The sequence below is a fragment of the Pongo pygmaeus genome, chromosome 15 (assembly GCF_028885625.2).
Source record: "Pongo pygmaeus isolate AG05252 chromosome 15, NHGRI_mPonPyg2-v2.0_pri, whole genome shotgun sequence".
Taxonomy (NCBI): domain Eukaryota; kingdom Metazoa; phylum Chordata; class Mammalia; order Primates; family Hominidae; genus Pongo; species Pongo pygmaeus.
In genome coordinates this window covers 63,367,873-63,388,768 of record NC_072388.2, presented here as the reverse complement: position 1 = coordinate 63,388,768, position 20,896 = coordinate 63,367,873, and the positions used below count along the sequence as shown (strand labels likewise).

Sequence of the window (20,896 nt, the reverse complement as noted above, 5' to 3'; positions counted from 1 at the left end):
TGCCCAGCTAATTTTTGTATTTTCATTAGAGATGGGGTTTTGCCATTTTGGCCAGGCTGGTCTTGAACTCCTGACCTCAGGTATTTCCTCGCCTTGGCCTCCCAAAGTGCTGGGATTACAGGCGTGAGCCACACACCCGGGCCTAAGATGCAATTCTAATCACAGGTGACTTCTCTGCTTTGATGACTCCCCTGTGCCATCTAAATAAAGTTCCAATTCCTCACCACAGTATGCAAGATCTTTTATAATCTGGCCCTGGTTTAAATCTACTTTGTCTAGGACCATATACCCAGCCTAATGAACCACCCGCAGTCCCCACATTATGGCCCATGCCCTTGCGGGTCTGGGCTTTGCCTATGTTCCTTCTCCCTAGAATGCACTCTCTTCCTCCCCAAATCAAATGGCCCTTTACCTTGCCAATTCCTATTTTTCCTCAGGTCGTAGCTTAGGTATCACCTTCCTTGGGAAGCCTTCTCTGTCTCCTCTATCCACTGGACTTCAGGAAATCCAGGTCCCATATCTGGATCAGGCTGCTCTGATGAATGCAACTTTCCTCAGCCCTGGTGCCCAGCCCAGTGTGGCAGTGGCAGCAGTTCCTGGTAAGCGAGCCCAAAGCAGAGCAGCAATCTCAGGGAAAAAGAGTTCGGTTCTACAGCACCACTAACAACAGACTCTCCTTTCCATAGTAGCCTGGAAGGGTCTGGCTTCTTTTCAGTAAGAAGGGCAGCATGGATATCCCTGCCTGTACCTCCAAATGCCCAAGCTGTCTGCATTACCTCCTTCCCACCACTCAGTGGAAAAGCTGCAGCTCTCTCTTCCAACCCCGACCTCTGATCTTGATCCCAGTCCCACGTTCCTTCCTCTGTTTATTTTTTCTGCCATAACAAAGTCACTCAAGATGTTCCTACCTTTAAATCAAAACTAACAAAAATCCCCAAAACCTTCCCTTAGTCCCAGATCCACTAAAGGCTACTATGTCTTTCTTTTCTTCATTCACTGGTAAACCTACTGATAAGAGTACTCTATTTTGGGCCAGGCACAGTGGCTCACACCTGTAATCCCAGCACTTTGGGAAGCCGAGGCAGGCGGATCACCTGAGGTCAAGAGTTTGAGACCAACCTAGCCAACATTGTGAAAACCCGTCTGTACTAAAAATACAAAAATTAGCCAGCTGTGGTGCCACGTGCCTATAATTCCAGCTACTCAAGAGGCTGAGGCAAGAGAACCGCTTGAACCCGGGATGGGGAGGTTGCAGTGAGCCGAGATTATACCACTGTACTCTAGCCTGGGGCAACAGAGTTAGACTCCATTTCAAAAAAAAAAAAAAAAGACAAAACAAACAAACAAAAAAAGCAAGAGTACTCTATTTTGGGGGTTTTGTTTTTTGAGGCAGGGTCTCACTCTGTTGCCCAGGCTGGAGTGTAGTGGCAGGATCATGGCTCACCACAGCCTCAACTTTCTGGGCTGAAGTGATCCTCCCACCTCAGCCTCCCAAGTATCTGGTACCACAGGCACACACTACCATGCTCAGCTAATTTTGTCCATTTTTGGTAAAGACAGTGTCTTGCTATGTTGCCCAGGCTGGTCTCAAACTCCTGGGCTCAAGTGACCCTCAACCTCGGCCTTTCAAAGTTTTGAGATTACAGGAGTGAGCTACCATACCCAGCTGAGTACTCTATTTTTGCTAGTTTTTCATCTTTATCTCAGATTCTCACCTGTAACTACTGTCATCTGATGTATACCCTACAGCCTTCCTGAAGCTGCTTCTCACCTAGTCCCTATGGATCCCTAACTTGTTAAATCCACAGGCCTCTTTGCAGTGTTTGCCCTCCTCAGAACTCTCCAGCCTGTGACACTGCTGACCCCTCCCTGCCCAATCCTCCTTCTTGGAGAACCTTCTTTTGCCCCTGAGGCCTATGTGTATCAGGGTTTTTCCTCTGACCTTTCTAATCATTCTTTCTCTTTCTTTTTTTTTTTCTTTCACCCAGGCTAGAGTGCAGTGGCATAATCTCAGCTCACTGCAACCTCTGCCACCTGGGTTCAAGAGATTCTCCTGCCTCAGCCTCCTGAGTAGCTGGGATTACAGGCGCCCGCCACCGCACCTGGCTAATTTTTATATTTTTAGTAGAGACGGAGTTTTACCATCTTGGCCAGGCTGGTCTTGAACTCCTGACTTCATGATCCACCACCTAGGCCTCCCAAAGTGCTGGGATTACAGGCGTGAGCCACTGCCCCCTGCCCATTCTTTCTCTGTCTTTGGCCAATTCCTCTTTCTTTGCCTGTCTCCTATTCTTGAGACCAGTATGAAGATATCTATCAAAGGCTTAAAATGTGTACAATAATTAAGACATATCAAGCCAATTGTAATGTACAAACCTTATTTTAAAGACTGATTGAAACAAACTTAAAAAATATCAGACAACAGGGGACATTTGAATACCAACTGAATATAACTGAATACATGATATTAAGGAATTACCATTTGTATTTTTAGGTATATAAATAGTAATTCAGTTGTATCCTCCTACCCCTGTTTGTCCCCCTCCTCCTTCTCTTTCCCCTTCTTCTTCTTATTTTATATATTGGGACTCCCAACCTACATCAGTTGTGTTTTCTAAGATAGTGCTTATTCTTTGAGATACATACTGAAATATTTACAGATGATATGATGCCTGGGATTTGCTTCAAAATAATTGAGGAGCGGGGTGGACAGAGGTATAGATATGAAATTGACTTTAATTTGGTACTTCTTGATGCTGTTATGGGTTTGTTGGAGTTCATTACACCATCTTCCCTACCTTTATATATTTGAAATCTTCTAATATAAAAAGTTACAATGGGCCAGGCATGGTGGCTCACACCTGTAATCCTAGTACTTTGGGAGGCTGAGGCAGGCAGATTGCTTGAGCTCAGGAGTTCCAGACCAGCCTGGGCAACATGGCGAAACCCCATCTCTACAAAAAAATACAAAAAAATTAGCTGGGCATGGTGGCATGTCCCTGTAGTTTCAGCTATTTGCTGGGGGGTGGCAGGTGGGCGCAGTGGGGGCTGAAGTGGAAGGATCGCTTAAGCCCAGGAGGTTGAGGCTGCACTGAACTAAGATCATGCCACAGCACTCCAGCCTAGGTGACAAAGTGAGACCCTGTCTCTAAAATTCTAAAATAAAATAAAAAGTTTTAAATGTTTACACACACACACACACATATTTTTTGGAGATTGGGTCTCACTCTATCACCCAGGCTGGAGCACAGTGGTGCAATCATGACTCACCACAGCCTCAATCCTCCCACCTCAGCATCCCAAGTAGCTGGGACTACAGGCGCATACCACCAGGCCCAGCTAATTAAAAATAAAATAAAATAAAATAAAATTTGTGGGAACAGAGGTCTCACTATGTTGCCCAGGCTGGTCTCAAACTACTGGGCTCAAGCAATCCTCCCACTTCAGCTTACCAAAATGCTAAGATCGCAGGTGTTAGCCACCACACCCAGCCTATTTATACTTATTTTTTTAAGTTTTTTAAATAATGCTGCAAGAAAAATAAAACTGGCAACGAAATCAAACCTGCAAGGCAGGGTACAGTGGCTCACGCCTATAATCCCAGCACTTTGGAAGCCTGAGGCAGGCAGACTGCTTGAGCTGAGGAGTTTGAGACGAGCCTGGGCAACATGGTAAAACCCTGTCTCTACAAAAATACAAAAAATTAGCCAGACGCGGTGGCATCTGCCTGTAGTCCCAGCTACTTGGAAGGCTAAGGGAGAATTGCTTGAGCCTGGGAGGCAGAGGCTGCAGTGAGCCTGGGCAATGGGAATGAAACGCTGTCTCAAAAAAAAAAAAAAATCAATCTACAAAGACTTCAGATTTTGGAATTCTCAGTCACAAAATGTAAAGTAAATGTAACCAGTATGTTGAAAACACAAAATAAAAATAACGTGGTAACTCTTAACATTGGTGCACTGGTGGTCTTTGGGTATACAACTGTGGTGGAATCTTCACTTTCTGCTTTGTACATTTATATACTTGTTTTTCAGTATATATGTACAATTTTTTAATGAGGAAAAAGATATGAAATGATGGAAATGCAAAATGTTAAGAGAGTGTGTGTGTTTAGAGAGACAGAGAGGGGAAAATCAGAAGAAGATTTGGAAAGCTATACATGTATACCATAAGATGTTAACAGTTACTTGCTGGGTGGGACTGTGCTTTGTTTTTGCTTATTAGTATTTTGTAATTTTTTTTTAAGAGACAGGGCCTTGCTATGTTGTTCAGACTGCAGTACAGCAGCTGGTGCTATTCCCAGGTGTGATCATGGCATAATATAACCTCAAATTCCTAGTCTCAAGCAATCCTGTCCCCTCAACCTCCCGACTTACTGGGACTACAGGTACTCACTGATGTTTTTAACCCTTTTCCTATTTAGAAAAAAAAAAGTGTGGCTCGCTGCCAACATTCATTTAATTTTACATAAACACCCTCTTTGAGGCTGAAGCAAATCTGACTGATTTTCCACGTGAAAATAAAATACAAAACTATTCTTAGAGTTATTTCTCAACAGAACTAACATCAGAATCATCTCAATCATCAGAATTGTCTATTTCGGAAAAATCTTATTTATCAACTGAATCTTCGGCTACCAACTGTTCGAGAACGATGTTAACATCATGTGTAGGAATGCTATGTTTTCTAGGATTTGAAATTTTCAGCAATAGACAATTACTGTATTTTGTAAATGGAAATACCACTAAAAACCGAATGCTATAAACAGAATGTCTTTTGTTTCCAAAGTCAGTATACTAGAATGATGAGAAAATAATAAGGAAGGTGAGATATTTCATGGCAAAGTTATCTCGGGGCAAACGCTGTAGCTGCAAGCACCACTGGCGAGTATTCTCTAGGCAAACAAGAAAACAGTTAAATAGTATGATTTTAAATAATATATTTCATAATTTTTTTAAGTAGGTATTTCCTAGGGTTCTGGCCTCAATCATTCCACTTCCCACTCTAATTTTGCACTTGCCTTTCTCCTAAGGGCCAAACTCCTGTCTACTGGATTCTTAACCTGGGGGTCCTACAGGCAGGCACCTCGAATAGTATGCATTTAAAAAAATAAGCTTGTTGCCCTTTACCCACTCCACACACTTACTGGCTCTCCCCACCCCTGCTTATCTCTCCATTCTCCTGCCAGAGCTCATCTGGGTCCTAGTCACCTCCCTCTCGCATTGCTGCATAATTGTCTTGTCTGCCTAGTTCTAATCTCGCCCTGCTAGGTATGACAGCAGTCCCTGAACACGGCTGCTACCTCTGCAGCTTCCATCCCTATCACTGTCTACTCTCAACCACCTCTGCCTCAGCCTTGCCCCTTCATCACCAGCTGGAGTAACGAAAGTCTCCAGTAGCACTGTCTCTGACAGAAAAAGCATGTTCCAGCTCAAGAGTCCTCTCTGACTTCAAACCTATCTGTTAAAATTTGTGATGAAGCCAGGTGCGGTGGCTCACGCCCGTAATCCCTGCACTTTGGGAGGCCGAGGTGAGCGGATCACCTGAGGTCAGGAGATAGCGACCAGCCTGACCAATATGGAGAAACCCCGTCTCTACTAAAAATACAAAATTAGTTGGGTGTGGTGGCGCATGCCAGTAATCCCAGCTACTCGGGAGGCTGAGGCAAGAGAATCGCTTGAACCCAGGAGGGGGAGGTTGCCGTGAGCCAGTACCGCTCCACTGCACTCCAGCCCGAGCAACAAGAGATGGACTCCGTCTCAAAAAAAAAAAAAAAAATTGTGATGGGATTTGCTCAGACTTTAACAGGGAACCAATACCTGTATTTCCAACGAATCCAAATACGAGCTCTGACCTAAAATATACAAGGGTCTGCCTTCCTCTACCTGAGCAGGTACATGCCCAAGGTAATCCTGATACTATAAGGCTCACCACATTGAGTTACTTAAACACAGAGCAGCTCTACCAAAAACAGGCTGGCTCACCCCCATCTGTTCTTCAATAATTCCTTTTCCAACTCCCTTAACAGCCCCCCAGTTTGTGTACTCCACATAGTCTGAGGTTTGGAGTTTTTTTTTTTTTTTTTTTTTTGTTATAACTTACACATAGTAAGGTGCATAAATCTTAAAGTGTGCAGCTTGATGATTTTTTTTAATATGTATATACCCATAAAGCTACCACCCAGATCAACATATAGACCATTTCTACCACCTCCGAAGGTTTCCTTATACTGTCTCCCACTGCTACCAGTTGATAACCCCCTAAAGGTGACCACTATTTTTTATTTACTCTTATCATTAAAGTTATTTTTTGCCTATTTGTCAAAACTTTTATACAAATGTAATCATGCAGTATTTACATTTTTGTGTCTGGCCTCTTTTGCTCATGTTTTTGTATTATGTCATATAACCTACATTTTAAATCATACCATCATGTAGCTATTCTCCAAAATTAGTGGAAATCAAATCAAGCCACACTTTAAGAACAATTTGGGAACAAACAAAAAGAAACTTTAGTTTATGAATATGAATATTTCACAAACATGAAAGATATAAAACTGATAGCTGCGAACTTATTAGTAGGCTCAAACATGAAATAGCACCATTTGGGGTGGGTTGTTAGATTAGCACTGAAAATTAGTTTGAAAAATACTGTCAGCCAGGTGCGGTGGCTCACACCTGTAGTCCCAGCACTTTGGGAGGCTTAGGAGGGTGGATCACTTGGGCCCAGGAGTTTGAGACCAGCCTGGGCAACATGGTGAAAAACTGTCTCTACTAAAAATACAAAAAACAAGCCGGGCATGGTGGTCTGAGTACTAGGCTGAGATGGGAGAATCACCTAAGCCTGGGAAGTCGAGGCTGTAGTGAGCCAAGATCATGCTACTGTCCACCAGCCTGGGCAACAGGAGTGAGACTCTATCTCAAAAAAAAAAAAATTGGCACTTAATATTTATACACACATTCTCTTATGCTTTAACATGTATTTTGACTCCTGTAACTATCTTGTCTGTCTAATCCCAAAGCTATCTCACTGTCTATCTCACACTCACTGAGGGTGATGTTTCAGGAGCCACTGGACAGAATCTTCTGCGGCAAACCTGAGATAGAAAACTGAAATTACTGCTTTGAAGTGACGGGTTACTCAGAAATACTGAAATACATATTCCATAAAATGTAAACTTTTGATTTTCACTCTAATAAAATGTTAAGCCTTTGAATTGTTTAATTAACAAGAAAGACGTCATTATATTTATAATGTAACTATAAACATCTAGTGTAACTATATATGTCTGCTTAGCCAACTCCTTTCCTGACCTCCAGCACCATTTGTCCAACAGCCCAAGACGTATTAATGTGAACAAGTCATAGCAACCTGAAACACATGGCCAGTTTTGTCATGTTATTTATTTATTTATTTTTGAGATGGAGTCTCTCTTTGTCGCCCAGGCTGGAGCGCAGTGGCTCAATCTTGGCTCACTGCAACCTCCGCTTCCCAGATTCCAGCAATTCTCCTGTCTCAGCCTCCCAAGTAGCTGGGATTACAGGTGCCCGCCATCACGCCCGGCTAATTTTTGTATTTTTATTAGAGATGGGATTTCACCATGTTGGACAGGCTAGTCTCAAACTCCTGACCTCAGGTGATCTGCCCACCTCAGCCTCCCAAAGTGCTGGGATTACAGGCTTGAGCCACCACACCCGGCCACCAGTTTTGTCACTTTAATGCTGTATATGGGTGAAGGGCAATCCCAGCCACCTGATCACCCAAGTCAGACACCTAGGAGCCAATCTAAACAACTGCTTTTCCCTCTCCCTTCACATCCAATCCCCACATCCTATCAATCCTATTCAAACATCCTGTCAATCCTATCTCTTAAGTATTTCTTAGTCCTTTGCCTTTCTATTTTTACCAACCTGGAGTTAATTCTAACTCTCGCTATTGCTTACTTGTATAATTATCTGTAATCCTACAACTAGTCTTCTAATGGATCACCTGCATCTAGTCTTCCTCTGCTTGAATCTAGCAGATTCTTTGAACATGCTCAATAAATATTTGTTGAGTACCTACTTAAGAAGTTCTGTAGCTGGCTCCAAAGACCTGAGGATGAATAAGATAGTTCCTGCCACTGAGGAGCCTACTGTCTAGTTGACGGAGACAGCAAGTACCTGAAAAGGGCTTTGGCATTAGACAAATCTTGGTTCAAACTATCAGTTCTGCTACTTACTGGCTGTATGACTTTGGTTCAGTTGCTTAATCTCCCTGAGCCTTGTTTCTTCATCTATAAAATGAGGATATTAATGTTCACTTTCCACAGTTGTTTTAAGAATTGGAAAAATATGCAAATATCTGGCACACAATCAGTGCACAACAGATAGTGTCTAGTATTATTAGTTTAGCTATACACTTGTAAGAGTCAGTGTCTCCTTTAATAGAGATTAGAATCAGTTTTTTCTAATTTAGTAATTTTACCTTGTGAGATTCACCATCTATTGCAGCAAGCATAATATGGTCCCATTAATGTAAACTATATTTCTCTAACTCAAAAAGGCAATTTTATAAAGTAATTAAAAACATGGACTCTGTAAATCAAACAGACCTACATTTAAATAATCTTAATCACCTCTGAGCTGTGTGATTGGGCTGAGTCACTTAATTTTCCTCAAGTCGCTGAACCCTTTGAAACCTCAGTTTCTTCATCTGTAAATTGGTTAACATGCAGCTGTTTCAAAGAGTTGGTAAACATTAGCACAGTGTCTGGTCCATATGAAGCAGCTGGTAAGCGTTCATAGAAAGGCTGTTCACTGAAATGATTGTCTCCTTCCAGATGGCAAAGTTTCAGTGGGTATTTATTCTCTATACTCTTCTGTTGCTTTTTTTTTTCCCCAGGCACATGTAATTTTTATAAAAACTCTAATAAAGTGTTGTTAAAATTTACCTTCTGAATTCAAGAGTTCTGGTTTCATCTTTCCAGTACCACATCCCTAATCGTAATCCCAACTGCTGTAAAACGAAATGATTGCAGCAAAAATAATTAAAAGCTCAATTTACAATCCACATGTCACAATAAACCTTTAACAATAATTCCTACTTACTAACACACCTTTTAAGTAATAAAAAGGAAACAAAAAATAATGGTTCCTACTAGTCCCTCTTTACACTTTCAATAAGAGTGTAGAATCCTGAAGTGTTAAACTTGAAGCTAGGATTTTATCGCTTTGATTGATTTTAGGTGTGTTTTCAGTAGAAAGGCAGGAAGGAGGGAGAGGGAGAAAGGAAGGGAGGAAAGTAGGAAGAGGAAAGAAGAAGCGAAGGAAGGGAAGGGCGAAAGGAAGGAAGGAAATTGAGACTACATATAGCTCATCATAGCAATCTACCAATTAATTGAAATTCAGACAATAAACTGATGCCCAGGGCAGCCTCCGCTGTCTGGTTCTGGAGCCTTCCGGGCTCCAACACTGAGCCTGCCCTTTACAGGCAGTGGCAAAAAGTTAAGTACACTCTTTTCACCGTGGAAGCTAGCACCCACCAGCCTTTCTACCCAGAGCGGGGCTGCTTCCCCCGCAGTAGGTCTCCTTATTTTGCAACCAACCAATTAGAGGTGGTGAGGCGGGATTTCGTAAATATCTAACTACCTGCGCAGGGAGCCAGAATTCAATTCTGACCATCTGTCAAATACACCAGAGGTTTTTTTTTTTCTAGGCAAATATGGCCTGGTGTCTTTGAGAACCGCCAGCCCGGGGCGAAGGCGACGACCCGCCTCTGGAGGAGGGCGAGGGGCGCGGCGCCGGTTGGGGGCAGCAGGGCCCGCCTTGCGCCCAGCCCGGGTATGGGGGCGACCAAGGCTGCACTTACATCCATCAAGTAAGGGGTCTGCCCACCTAACCGCTTCCTCCTCGCATAAAACTCGGGCACCCGGTACATGGCCTTGCCCTGGCCGCCATACGGCGTCGCCGAGGATACCGGCCGCAGGCGCCTGCACACGGCGGCCCGGGGCGCGGAGCGGGGCGGGGCGTCGCTTGCGTCCTGGGCCGCGCGGGCTGCGGCCGCACCCAGGCTTCTCCCGTGATTTCCAAAGCCCAGCCTGGTGCCCCGTTTCCCAGTCTTAAAAGCCGTGACGACGTATTGGCCTATCCGTTGTAAAGCCGCCCAGGACATAATTTTTCATGGCATTCCAACCGTGAACTTCACGAAGTTATTCACTTTACTGTTTTAATTGGAGTAACTACATTCAGTCCTATAGGGAAGAAAGATCCATTTCTTCCTAACTTTCATGATTAGCACTATTATTAAGTTCAAATCCAGGATGGACCTAGGTTAATGGGGAGAGCAGGGTTGAGGTGGGGAAGCAGGGTAGCCTCGTGGAAGAGAACATGGGTACGGAAATAAGGTTTTCACAACAGTTGTGCTGCTTAACAAAATGTGGAATCTAGGACAAGACTACTCTTTCTTCTGAAAACACCAAATCAGGGGTTATGTGGATTTTTGGAGTGGTGTGTGTAAAGCACCAGTCTTAAGTACTCAAAATTAGTGTTGCTCAAAAACAAAGAACCTTGCTTAGTGTCAATGGGTATTCAATTGATATTTTTACATTTACACTTTTCAAATCATATGTCTTGTAATTCCTTCTTGCAACTGAGTTGATAATGCTGATTCTGGCTGATTTTTTTTCCTCCCAGCTCTAAGTGAGCAATGCTAGATGATGCAACATGATTGGGAATGCCTAGTATATTCTTTTGTATCACCACAGCGTAACTGGCATGAGAAGCTCATAAGTAGTGGATATATACTCCCATAAACTTTTAAGTTATGTCAGTAGTCATCCCACTGCTTCTTCTATTCCCACCCTCCCAGTCTCACTACTTGGTAATACACAATCACTGGCTACAGTGATTAAATAGTAATCATCTAGATTCATGTTCTGTTCACTTGAGTCCATTCTGGCAGCTGTTCAGTTGGTCCAGGTATATGGAAACCCACCTATATACTGGCTGCAGGCAAGGCTTTCTTACTACAAGATGACACGCTTGAAAAGGAGAATATCCCATACGCCAAGAGCTTTTCATCAAGTAGTGAACATAACTTGGGGTGGACAGGACAGGGAAATAATGAGGTAAAGCTCCAGAAAAGATGAAGACAGACCAAGGAATCTGGATGGCATCCAATCACTACATAATAATTACCGGGAAGACCACACTAGTGGTCAGTAAACCTCTTCAGTTCATCCCAATAATGTGTAGAGAAGTGCTGATAGAAAACTTAAGATCTATATATCTTATCACAGAATAAACTTAGGCTGTCTAATGTACAAAACTTAGGTAAAAATAAAAGTTGAGAGCCCAAAACAATAACTACCTACAAATTAAAGGAGAAGTTATTTCGCATGTGATAGAGGGACATAATATTTAAAGGAAAGTTTCAGTAACTCTGAAGGGACAATCTTATACTTCTCTATCACTTTACCCCAAACAAAAGGAGGAAGAAAAGATTTGTTTTTACATCTCTTAATCATTACAGTACTTATTTTAAAAAGTGACCCACCCATTTCCTAAAGTACATTTTTCACCAGTTAGGTTTCTTTTTAAATGACTTTAGAAACTCACAACCAAAACTGGAAATACAATTTTCCCTGTAAAGAAGAATAAACACAATTGATGATATTTAGTAGGGATGAAGGTACCTTCTAAATATTTGATAACTCCAAGTGTCCTGTGAGGGAATTTTTTTTTTTTCCTAATTAAGAGAAACTTAAGGTCATATAACTATCTAAGAGCATATAATATATAACTAAATTGCTGGTCCCAGATTTTAGGTCCAATACATTAACTGAACATAATTCATGCTAATTCTATAAAAAAGATAATGGACAGGTTTGTTTTTTTGTTTGAGACGGAGTCTCGCTCTGTCGCCCAGGCTGGAGTGCGGTGGCATGATCTTGGCTCACTGCAAACTCCGCCTCCCTGGTTCACGCTATTCTCCTGCCTCAGTCTCCTGAGTAGCTGAGACTACGGGAGCCCCCACCACGCCCGGCTAATTTTTTGTATTTTTTAGTAGAGATGGGGTTTCACTGTGTTAGCCAGGATGGTCTCGATCTCCTGACCTCATGATCTGCCTGCCTTGGCCTCCCAAAGTGCTGGGATTACAGGCGTGAGCCACCGCGCCCAGACAATGGACAGGTTTTTATAGTGTTATAATTCTACCTTAAAAAATTAACTTTCCACAGAAGAAAACAGCAATGCAAAATTTTGAATTAACAACTCCATTTTTAAAAAATTATTTTTTTTCTGACACTATACATCTGGAGATGGCAGCTCCTGTTTTTTTGTTTGTTTGTTTTCTTTTGAGACAGGGTCTCACTCTGTCGCCCGGGCTGGAATACGGTAGCGCGATCTCTGCTCACTGCAACCTCCATCCCCCGGGCTCAAGCGATTCTCCCACCTCAGCCTCTTGAGTAGCTGGGACTACAGGGGAACGCCACCATACCTGGCTGAGTTTTGTATTTTTAGTAGAGACAGGGTTTCACCATGTTGGCCAGGCTGGTCTCGAACTCCTGACTTCAAGTGATCTGCCCATTTCGGCCTCCCAAAGTGCTGGGATTATAGGCGTGAGCCACCTCGCCAGCAGCTCCATTTTTGATTACTTATTTACTAAACCTTCAATTCACAGACAACCTAATCTACACTGAAAGAAGGGGAAGAAAGGGCCCATGACATCTTGGTATGTTCTAAGGGAAAGACATTTTAACATTAAGCATCACCCTATTAAATTTCAGAAATCCATATACCCTAAAATATTTCCATTTCAAAAGCTATATCAAGGCCAGGTGCGGTGGCTCAGGCCTGTAATCCCAGCACTTTGGGAGGCTGAGGCGGGCTGATGACCTGAGGTCAGGAATTCAAGACCAACCTGGCCAACATGGTGAAACCCCGTCTCTACTAAAAATACAAAAATTAGCCAGGCGTGGTGGTGGGTGCCTATAATTCCAGCAACTCCAGAGGCTGAGGCGGGAGAACTGCTTGGACCCAGGAGGCAGAGGTTGCAGTAAACCGAGATTGCTCCACTGCACTCCAGCCTGGGCGACAGGAGACTCCAACTCAAAAAAAATAAAAAAAAATAAAAAGCTATATCAAGAATAAACACTGGGGCCAGGCATGGTGGGTCAGGCCTGTAATCCCAGTACTTTGGGAAGCCAAGGCGGGCAGATCACTTGAGGTCAGCAGTTCCAGACCAGCCTGGTCAACATGGTGAAACCCTGTCTCTACTACATAGTCCCAGCCATTTGGGAGGCTGAGGTGGGAGAATCACTTGAACCCAGGAGGCAGAGGTTGCAGTGAGCCATCGTGCCATTGCACTCCAGCCTAGGCAACAGAGCAAGACTCTGTCTCAAAAAAAAAAGAATAAATACTAGGCTTTTGCCAGGCGCAGTGGCTCACGCCTGCAATACCAGCACTTTGGGAGGCCAAGGCGGGCAGATCAGCTGAGGTCAGGAGTTCGAGTCCAGCCTGGCCAACACGGTGAAACCCTCTCTACTAAAAATACAAAAATTAGCCGTGTGTGGTGGCGTGCGCCTGTAATCCCAGCTACTCGGAAGGCTGAGGCAGGAGAATTGCAGAGGTTGCAGGGAGCTGAGGAGGCCCCACTGCACTCTAGCCTGAGCAACAGAGTGAGACTGTCTCAAAAAACAAAACAAAACAAAACTGGGCTTTTTCTAAAGATCCAAAATTTTCCTCAAGGAATTAAATTCTGCTCCTAATTCTGTAACTAATTCAGAAGTTTATTTACACCTATTTATACATTACACAATTAAATATTCCTGCTTCTAAATCCAAACATATATATTCCCTTAACAGTTGTGACATTGGATGTGAGATAGTTTTAAACTTCAATTTAAATCGTGTTCAAAAGCAAGAGGAGCATGCCTCACAACACAACCTTTATAAACTACATTCAGTTAAAAGTAAGAATATGTTATAGGTCCAATATTGGAAAATCATAAAAATAGATTTTCTGATTTCATCTAGATAGCCAGGTTGTATTCCTGTTTAAGATTATACATAAAAAAGAAATATTCATTAAGTCTCCATTACATATTGAATGGGTAACATAATAAATATTACATTATACATGTTAAATTTACAGTTGTAAATTGTACTAAGATCTCCTAATGTACAAGTTTTAATGCATTTTCATTATACATATCAAATTAATACTATAAAAAATTTAAAGTGAGTTTATTTTGAAATTTCACACATCTCAAATACTGTAAACAACCAGTTATGTCTTTGTTTGACAGGTGTCTATATTTGTTCCCTCAAAACAGGGACAACTATGTTAATCAAACATTCAGATAAGAATTTCAGGTAAGTGGGCTGGCGCGTGGCTCACGCCTGTAATCCCAGCACTTGGGGAGGCCAAGGCAGGCAGATCACCTGCGGTCGGGAGTTCCAGACCAGCCTGACAAACATGGAGAAACCCCATTTCTACTAAAAATACAAAATTAGCCGGGTGTGGTGGTGCAGGCCTGTAATCCCAGCTACTCGGTAGGCTGAGGCAGGAGAATCACTTGAACCCGGGAGGCAGAGGTTGAAGTGAGCCGAGATTGAGCCATTGCACCCCAGCCTGGGCAACAAGAGTGAAATTCTGTCTCAAAAAAAAAAAAAAAAAAAAAGAATTTCAGATAAGTGCCTGTCAGAGAATCCTTAAACTGTAATTTAGCCCCATCCTAACATCAAGTACTTTTTCCACTGTTATTTGACTATGGCTGATCTAACATCTGCTAAGGAGTTCCCAGGAGTTATCAGGTTACAAGTTTCAGCTGACCCCTGGGAAGTGAATGGCTACTTTGGTGGCTTTATCTTGGTAATATGCAAATCTTGGTAAATTTGAAAAGAGAGAATTAAATAAGAAACACTCTCAAGAATGCTCAAGAATGTAAAACTCAAGAATTTGAGTTTTACAAATTACTTTTCAAAATAGAAAATGAAGTATCTGCCCAGACTGATGTTAGTATTATAGCAAGTTACCGAAGGTCAGGCCGTAGGATCAAAAACTACCAATGGTCATTTTCTGATACTTTAGAAACTAATCTCTTAAGTGAGGTCTAAAATGAGTCATACCAAACTGCATTTACAGAAGGACTCCATTATATTTTGAAGTTAGAGCAAGGAATGAACACTTTCAACAAATAAAGGACTAATAAAAGGGTAACAGAATGGGTATTATCTTGGTAAAACTCACAGTAAACATCACTCTAAAGCTACAATTAACCTGATTTTGTAGTACCATAGTAGTTTGTCACATATTTATGCCTATAGTCCATGAAACACCCCTAAATGCTCATTGCTGAAAAATTTCCACCAATGTGACACCAGCACTGATAAATTGGAGTTACCTTTAGCTTTTCAAAGTATAAAAAGCAGTTTCCTTTAAAAAAAAGGTTTTTAAGTTTATTTTGAAGCAATTTCACTGTTGGCTATTTATCTTCCTCCCCCCTACCCAAATGAGGCTTGCTAAAAAGGAAAAAAAAAAACAAAAACACCTTATGCGTACTTAAGAGTCAACTCTTGTATGAAAGGGTCATTACCAAAGACCAGTATTCTTAGGCTAACTTCTTACCTAGTTTTAAAATTATTACTCATTCCATTATTCATAAAATTAATCTCTCTGAATGACATAGATGGGTCCACTACTAAATTGAAGATAAAGCTTTCATAACTATTGTCTTATGAGCAGCATGAAGCAAACCTGTATTACGTGGAAAGATATCAAAACGTCTATGTGCAGTAAAAACATTAGGTTAACTATGCATTTTCCTATTGGATTTACTGAATTTCTCTAAAGTTCTCCTTAAAGAGAGTATGAAAAGAGTAGTCATGTCATTTCACTAAAAATAAAAATGAATTCCTTTCTCTGAAGGATGTGAATTTTAAAGATTAAGTCCAGGATAGTGGATCACCATAGGGTTGCAATATTCTTATCTATAACAATCTCAAATTGGATATGGAGGAAAATGGACAAGTTGTATATTAACAAAATACAAGACTATCTAGTACAGTTTGCCTTTTAAAAAAGAAATCTATTCTAGTGATTTAAGGCAAGTATTGCAAAAACGTTATGATCCCCAAACCAGAAAAAAATAATAATAATAATGTTTCCCTACCCAAGTAATTCTAACTGCGGGAAACATGTTATTAGAATTTGCCATAAGCTCAGAAGTTGAGCTGTTTTACTAGAAAATTAAACAAGTTTAACTAAATTTATACTCACTATTAAGTCACTTGAAAGCTTGCCTGCTGTCTCTTGTTTCAGGCTCCTGTATGTCACAAAATTAATTTGTTTCCATATTTCCTTTGGCAATTATAAGACAACTTCTGCCCAGCTTTTGTTAAAGGCTCATTTTACACTTAACCCCAGAATATAGCTCATATTTTCCTGGAATATTCAGGCGAATTTTCATTTGGACACTTAAGTTGTAGGAGTTTGAGTACACTAGGAAGACCCCCAGTCAGGTTTCTGTATTTAAGGATGGGTGAAGTTTACCCAGATTCTTCTCCCCTTAAGTTGTTGGAATTCAAGGCAGCACCCTCATCTGGGAATTAAACAAGATTGGTTAGATAAATTTCACATCATACTAACATCTTAAAGACGAATATGGGTAAAATATAAAGGAAGGAAAATTGAAAACTCCAAGACAGTAACTTTGAGATCAATTTCAGCTTTACTTTACATTTGCATTTATGCATTTGTTTGCAAAAAGTATACCTGTCCTTAACATTACTGCAATGTTCAGTTTAGTTTTAAAGTAGTACATAACAATAAACAATTTAAGCTCCTATATACTTTACTGTTTCCAAGCTTCTATAGAACAGGTGTGCAAACTTAAGATTTCTCATCTCAAACAAATCTCCATGCATGAACTAATCAAAAATGCTCAAGTCAGCAAACACGCAAAATGCATTAAAGAGAAACCTCGAATAATGTTTTTAAAAAACAAACTTTGGAACTAACCTTTTATAATTAAACTAAGTTGTTGCACCTCTCCTTTCATTTGCATATACCAAAGACTTCCAACAATAGATCTCGTACTTGGCACAAGGACATTTCAAAGAAACAAACAAAAAAAAAAAAAAGAGAGAGAGAGAAAGGCAAAGAGGTTTACGCTGACTTGAGTGCAAGCTTAGTCCACTTCTTCGATGGTGGGTCCCCCGGAGGCTCCTGAACCGCCGCCGCCGCTGCCGCCGCCAGAACCACCTTGGTAAAGTTTGCTGATGATGGGGTTGCAAACTCTTTCGAGCTCTTTCTGCTTGTGTTCATACTCATCTTTCTCTGCCATCTGGTTTCGGTCGAGCCAGTTGATCACCTCCTGACACTTGTCGAGGATCTTGTTTTTGTCCTGCTCGCTAATCTTGCCCCTCAGTTTCTCGTCTTCCACTGTCTGCTTGATGTTGTAGGTATAGGACTCCAGGGCGTTTTTGGCCGCGACTCGGTCGCGATTCGCCTCATCTTCCGATTTGTACCGCTCCGCCTCCTGCACCATCCGGTCAATGTCGTCCTTGCTCAGACGACCTTTGTCATTGGTGATGGTGATTTTGTTTTCCTTACCGGTGCTCTTGTCGGCGGCGGTAACGTTAAGGATGCCATTGGCGTCAATGTCGAAGGTAACCTCGATCTGGGGGACCCCGCGAGGCGCAGGGGGAATCCCGGTCAGGTCGAACTTGCCCAGCAGGTTATTGTCCTTGGTCATGGCCCGTTCGCCCTCGTATACCTGCACCAGCACGCTGCTCTGGTTGTCCGAGTAGGTGGTGAAGGTCTGCGTCTGCTTGGTGGGGATCGTGGTGTTCCTCTTGATGAGTGGGGTCATGACACCGCCAGCTGTCTCGATGCCCAGCGACAACGGGGTCACGTCGAGTAGCAGCAGGTCCTGCACATTCTCTGATTTGTCGCCGATGAGGATGGCCGCCTGCACCGCGGCGCCATAGGCCACCGCCTCGTCGGGGTTGATGCTCTTGTTCAGCTCCTTGCCGTTGAAGAAATCCTGCAGCAGCTTCTGGATCTTGGGGATACGAGTGGAGCCGCCCACCAGCACGATCTCCTGGATCTGGCCCTTGTCCAGCTTGGCGTCGCGCAGCGCCTTCTCCACTGGCTCCAGGGTCCCGCGAAAGAGGTCGGCATTGAGCTCCTCGAAGCGGGCCCGCGTGATGGACGTATAGAAGTCAACGCCCTCGTAGAGCGAGTCGATCTCGATGCTCGCCTGCGTGGATGAGCTCAGGGTGCGCTTGGCGCGCTCGCAGGCGGTGCGCAGCCGCCTCACGGCGCGCTTGTTGGGCCCAATGTCCTTCTTGTGCTTGCGCTTGAACTCCTCCGCCAGGTGGCTCACCATGCGGTTGTCGAAGTCCTCACCGCCCAGGTGGGTGTCGCCGGCCGTGGACTTCACCTCGAAGATGCCATCCTCGATGGTCAGGATGGACACGTCGAAAGTGCCACCGCCCAGGTCAAAGATGAGCACGTTCTTCTCGCCGCCCGCGCAGCCCTTCTTGTCCAGGCCGTAGGCGATGGCCGCCGCCGTGGGCTCGTTGATGATGCGCAGCACATTGAGCCCCGTGATGGTGCCCGCGTCCTTGGTGGCCTGGCGCTGCGAGTCGTTGAAATAGGCCGGGACCGTTATGACCGCGCTGTGCACCTTGCCCCCCAGGTAGGCTTCCGCAATCTCCTTCATCTTCGTGAGGACCATGGAGGATATCTCCTCTGGGAAGAAGGTCTTGGTCTCCCCCTTGTACTCCACTTGCACTTTGGGCTTGCCTCCCTCGCTCACCACCCGGAACGGCCAGTGTTTCATATCCGACTGCACTGTGGCATCCTCGAACTTCCGTCCAATCAGCCTCTTGGCGTCGAAGATGGTGTTGGTGGGGTTCATGGCCACCTGGTTCTTGGCGGCGTCGCCGATGAGGCGCTCGGTGTCCGTGAAGGCCACGTAGCTGGGGGTGGTGCGGTTGCCCTGGTCGTTGGCGATGATCTCCACCTTGCCATGTTGGAAGACACCCACGCACGAGTAGGTGGTGCCCAGGTCGATGCCGATAGCCGGGCCACGGGCAGACATCCTGACTGAAAGGCGAGTGACGTTAGGACGGGAAAACCAGGGAGATGAACTCCGCGGAGTCAACTAACGGCCACCTCGAACCAATCACCACGGGCACTACCAGCAACTCAGCTCCCCGCGCCCAGTTCCCGGCTCTTATAGCCGCCTCTGGGAACTCCCAGACCCAATCCGCTCCCGGGACCGCCCTCACAAACTCTTCCAGCTCCACCACAGGCTTGCCTAGGTCGGAGTGACTGGCCCGTGACCCAACAGATTTCAAGTTGGACGAGGGGCGGGACTCCGGCCCCAGCCAGAAGACAGAGGGGCGGCCGTTATGTAAATGAGGTTCCTCCCTGACTCTCGGCCGCCGGGCCGTGGCGCCTCGCGCGCCTCCTGCTGCTGGCTGGCGTTAGGCGCGCGCTCCCGGAGCCAGGTGTACGCGCTTTTTCGCGGTCTTTGCCCTAGCCGACGTGCATCGGATTGGCAGGGCACGCGGCCAATGAGCAGTGCGGACGGAGGCGTGGCACGGGGAGGAGGCGTGGAAGGGGAGCCCGGTGAGGAGAGCCACCGGGAGAGTTCGCTCAATTCCTGAGGTTTTAAATGCAGTTCAGTGCTAGGGTGCCGACTCACTGAGCACGCAGGGGCGGAGGAATTCATTCTGAGTTGATTGCACCGAAGAAATACGGCTGGAGCAGCTTGTTTTCCCCGGCGCCGTCCAAGGGGAGGGAATAGGGAGTTGGCGTGGCTGGGGTGGGGGTTGAGGGCGGATCCCTTGGACGGGGATTAAAGAAAAGAAAAAGTCTGAACCAGCGGTCGGCCTCCTGGGATTTTATGGTGCGTGCTTCGCTGCGTCTCAGTGGTTGTGAGCACTCGATTAAAACTGCCTGGCTGGGGCCGGGCGCAGTGGCTAACGCCTGTAATCCCAGCACTTGGGAGGCCGAGGCGGCCGGATCACGAGGTTAAGACACCGAGACCATCCTGGCCAACATGGTGAAAGCTCGTCTCTACTAAAGATAGAAAAATTAGCTGGGCGTGGTGGCGCGTGCCTGTACTCTCAGCTACTCGGGAGGCTGAGGCAGGAGAATCGCTTGAACCCGGGAGGTGGAGGTTGCAGTGAGCCGAGATCGCGCCACTACACTCCAGCCTGGGCGACTGAGCGAGACTCAGTCTCAAAAACAAAAAACAAAAAACCCACTGCCTGGCGGGCGGAGAGAACCTGATCCCAGTGCGAGGTCGACCGTTTTCCCGCGCCGCGTGAGGGCGGCTGGCGGGACGGCAGACAGGGGTGTGGCGGCGACTCGTCCTCCAAGGAGCCTGCATTTAAACCCTTCCTGCCTCACTCTTCATTTTTCCTGTTTGTCCTGCCGCTTTAAACTCTGGTTTCGCCTTCCTGTTCATTCCATTGCTTATTTTAGGTCGCAAGTGCTTTATCCACTGCTTTGAGTTTTTGACTGGAAAACCCGTAATATAATCAGTCAAAACCCACACGTTGAAACACCATAAAGTCACGCAGTCTCGGTCACCCTGGCACACACGGGGTTGTGATCGTGACCTAGTCATGTTTGACTCCGCTCAATGGAATGGAATGATTTTCTTTGGCTGTGCTGAGGTTAATATTGGAGGCATAAACCCTCCGAGAAGGTAGATGAAAAGGAGCGCGATTCACTTCCTCCTGTTTAACAGCAATGTGAGGACAGTCTGGAAAATACCCTGGCACCAGGTGATAATCTGTAGAAGCAGGCTCCCATATAAATGGGCTCCTGGACGGGTGCGGAGGCTCATGCCTGTAGTTTCAGCACTTTGAAAGGCCGTGGTAGGTGGATCACTTGC

General features: G+C 44.5%; 2 protein-coding genes across 5 annotated transcripts in view; both read right to left on the bottom strand.

Moving 5' to 3' along the window:
* PPP1R36 (protein phosphatase 1 regulatory subunit 36) overlaps positions 1–10,013 on the bottom strand; it is a 41,726-nt gene extending 31,713 nt beyond the window's left edge. For 2 of the 4 annotated variants that reach the window (XM_054449857.2, XM_054449859.2), the window contains exons 1-2: positions 9,847–9,999; positions 8,930–8,994 (exon numbers count right to left, since the gene is read on the bottom strand). In XM_054449857.2, coding sequence (XP_054305832.1) covers positions 8,930–8,994; positions 9,847–9,915 — 134 coding nt within the window. In that variant the 5' untranslated portion in view covers positions 9,916–9,999. Of the gene's footprint in view, positions 1–7,045; positions 7,094–8,929; positions 8,995–9,846 lie in introns of all 4 variants that reach the window. The other 2 variants (XM_054449855.2, XM_054449858.2) reach the window with 2 other exon arrangements.
* A 6,676-nt stretch (positions 10,014–16,689) lies between these two features.
* Positions 16,690–20,451, bottom strand: HSPA2 (heat shock protein family A (Hsp70) member 2). The gene has a single exon (XM_054449854.2). The coding sequence runs from the start codon at positions 19,085–19,087 to the stop codon at positions 17,168–17,170; it is 1,920 nt and encodes a 639-aa protein (XP_054305829.1). The 5' UTR covers positions 19,088–20,451; the 3' UTR covers positions 16,690–17,167.
* Between the last annotated feature and the right edge of the window lie 445 nt (positions 20,452–20,896).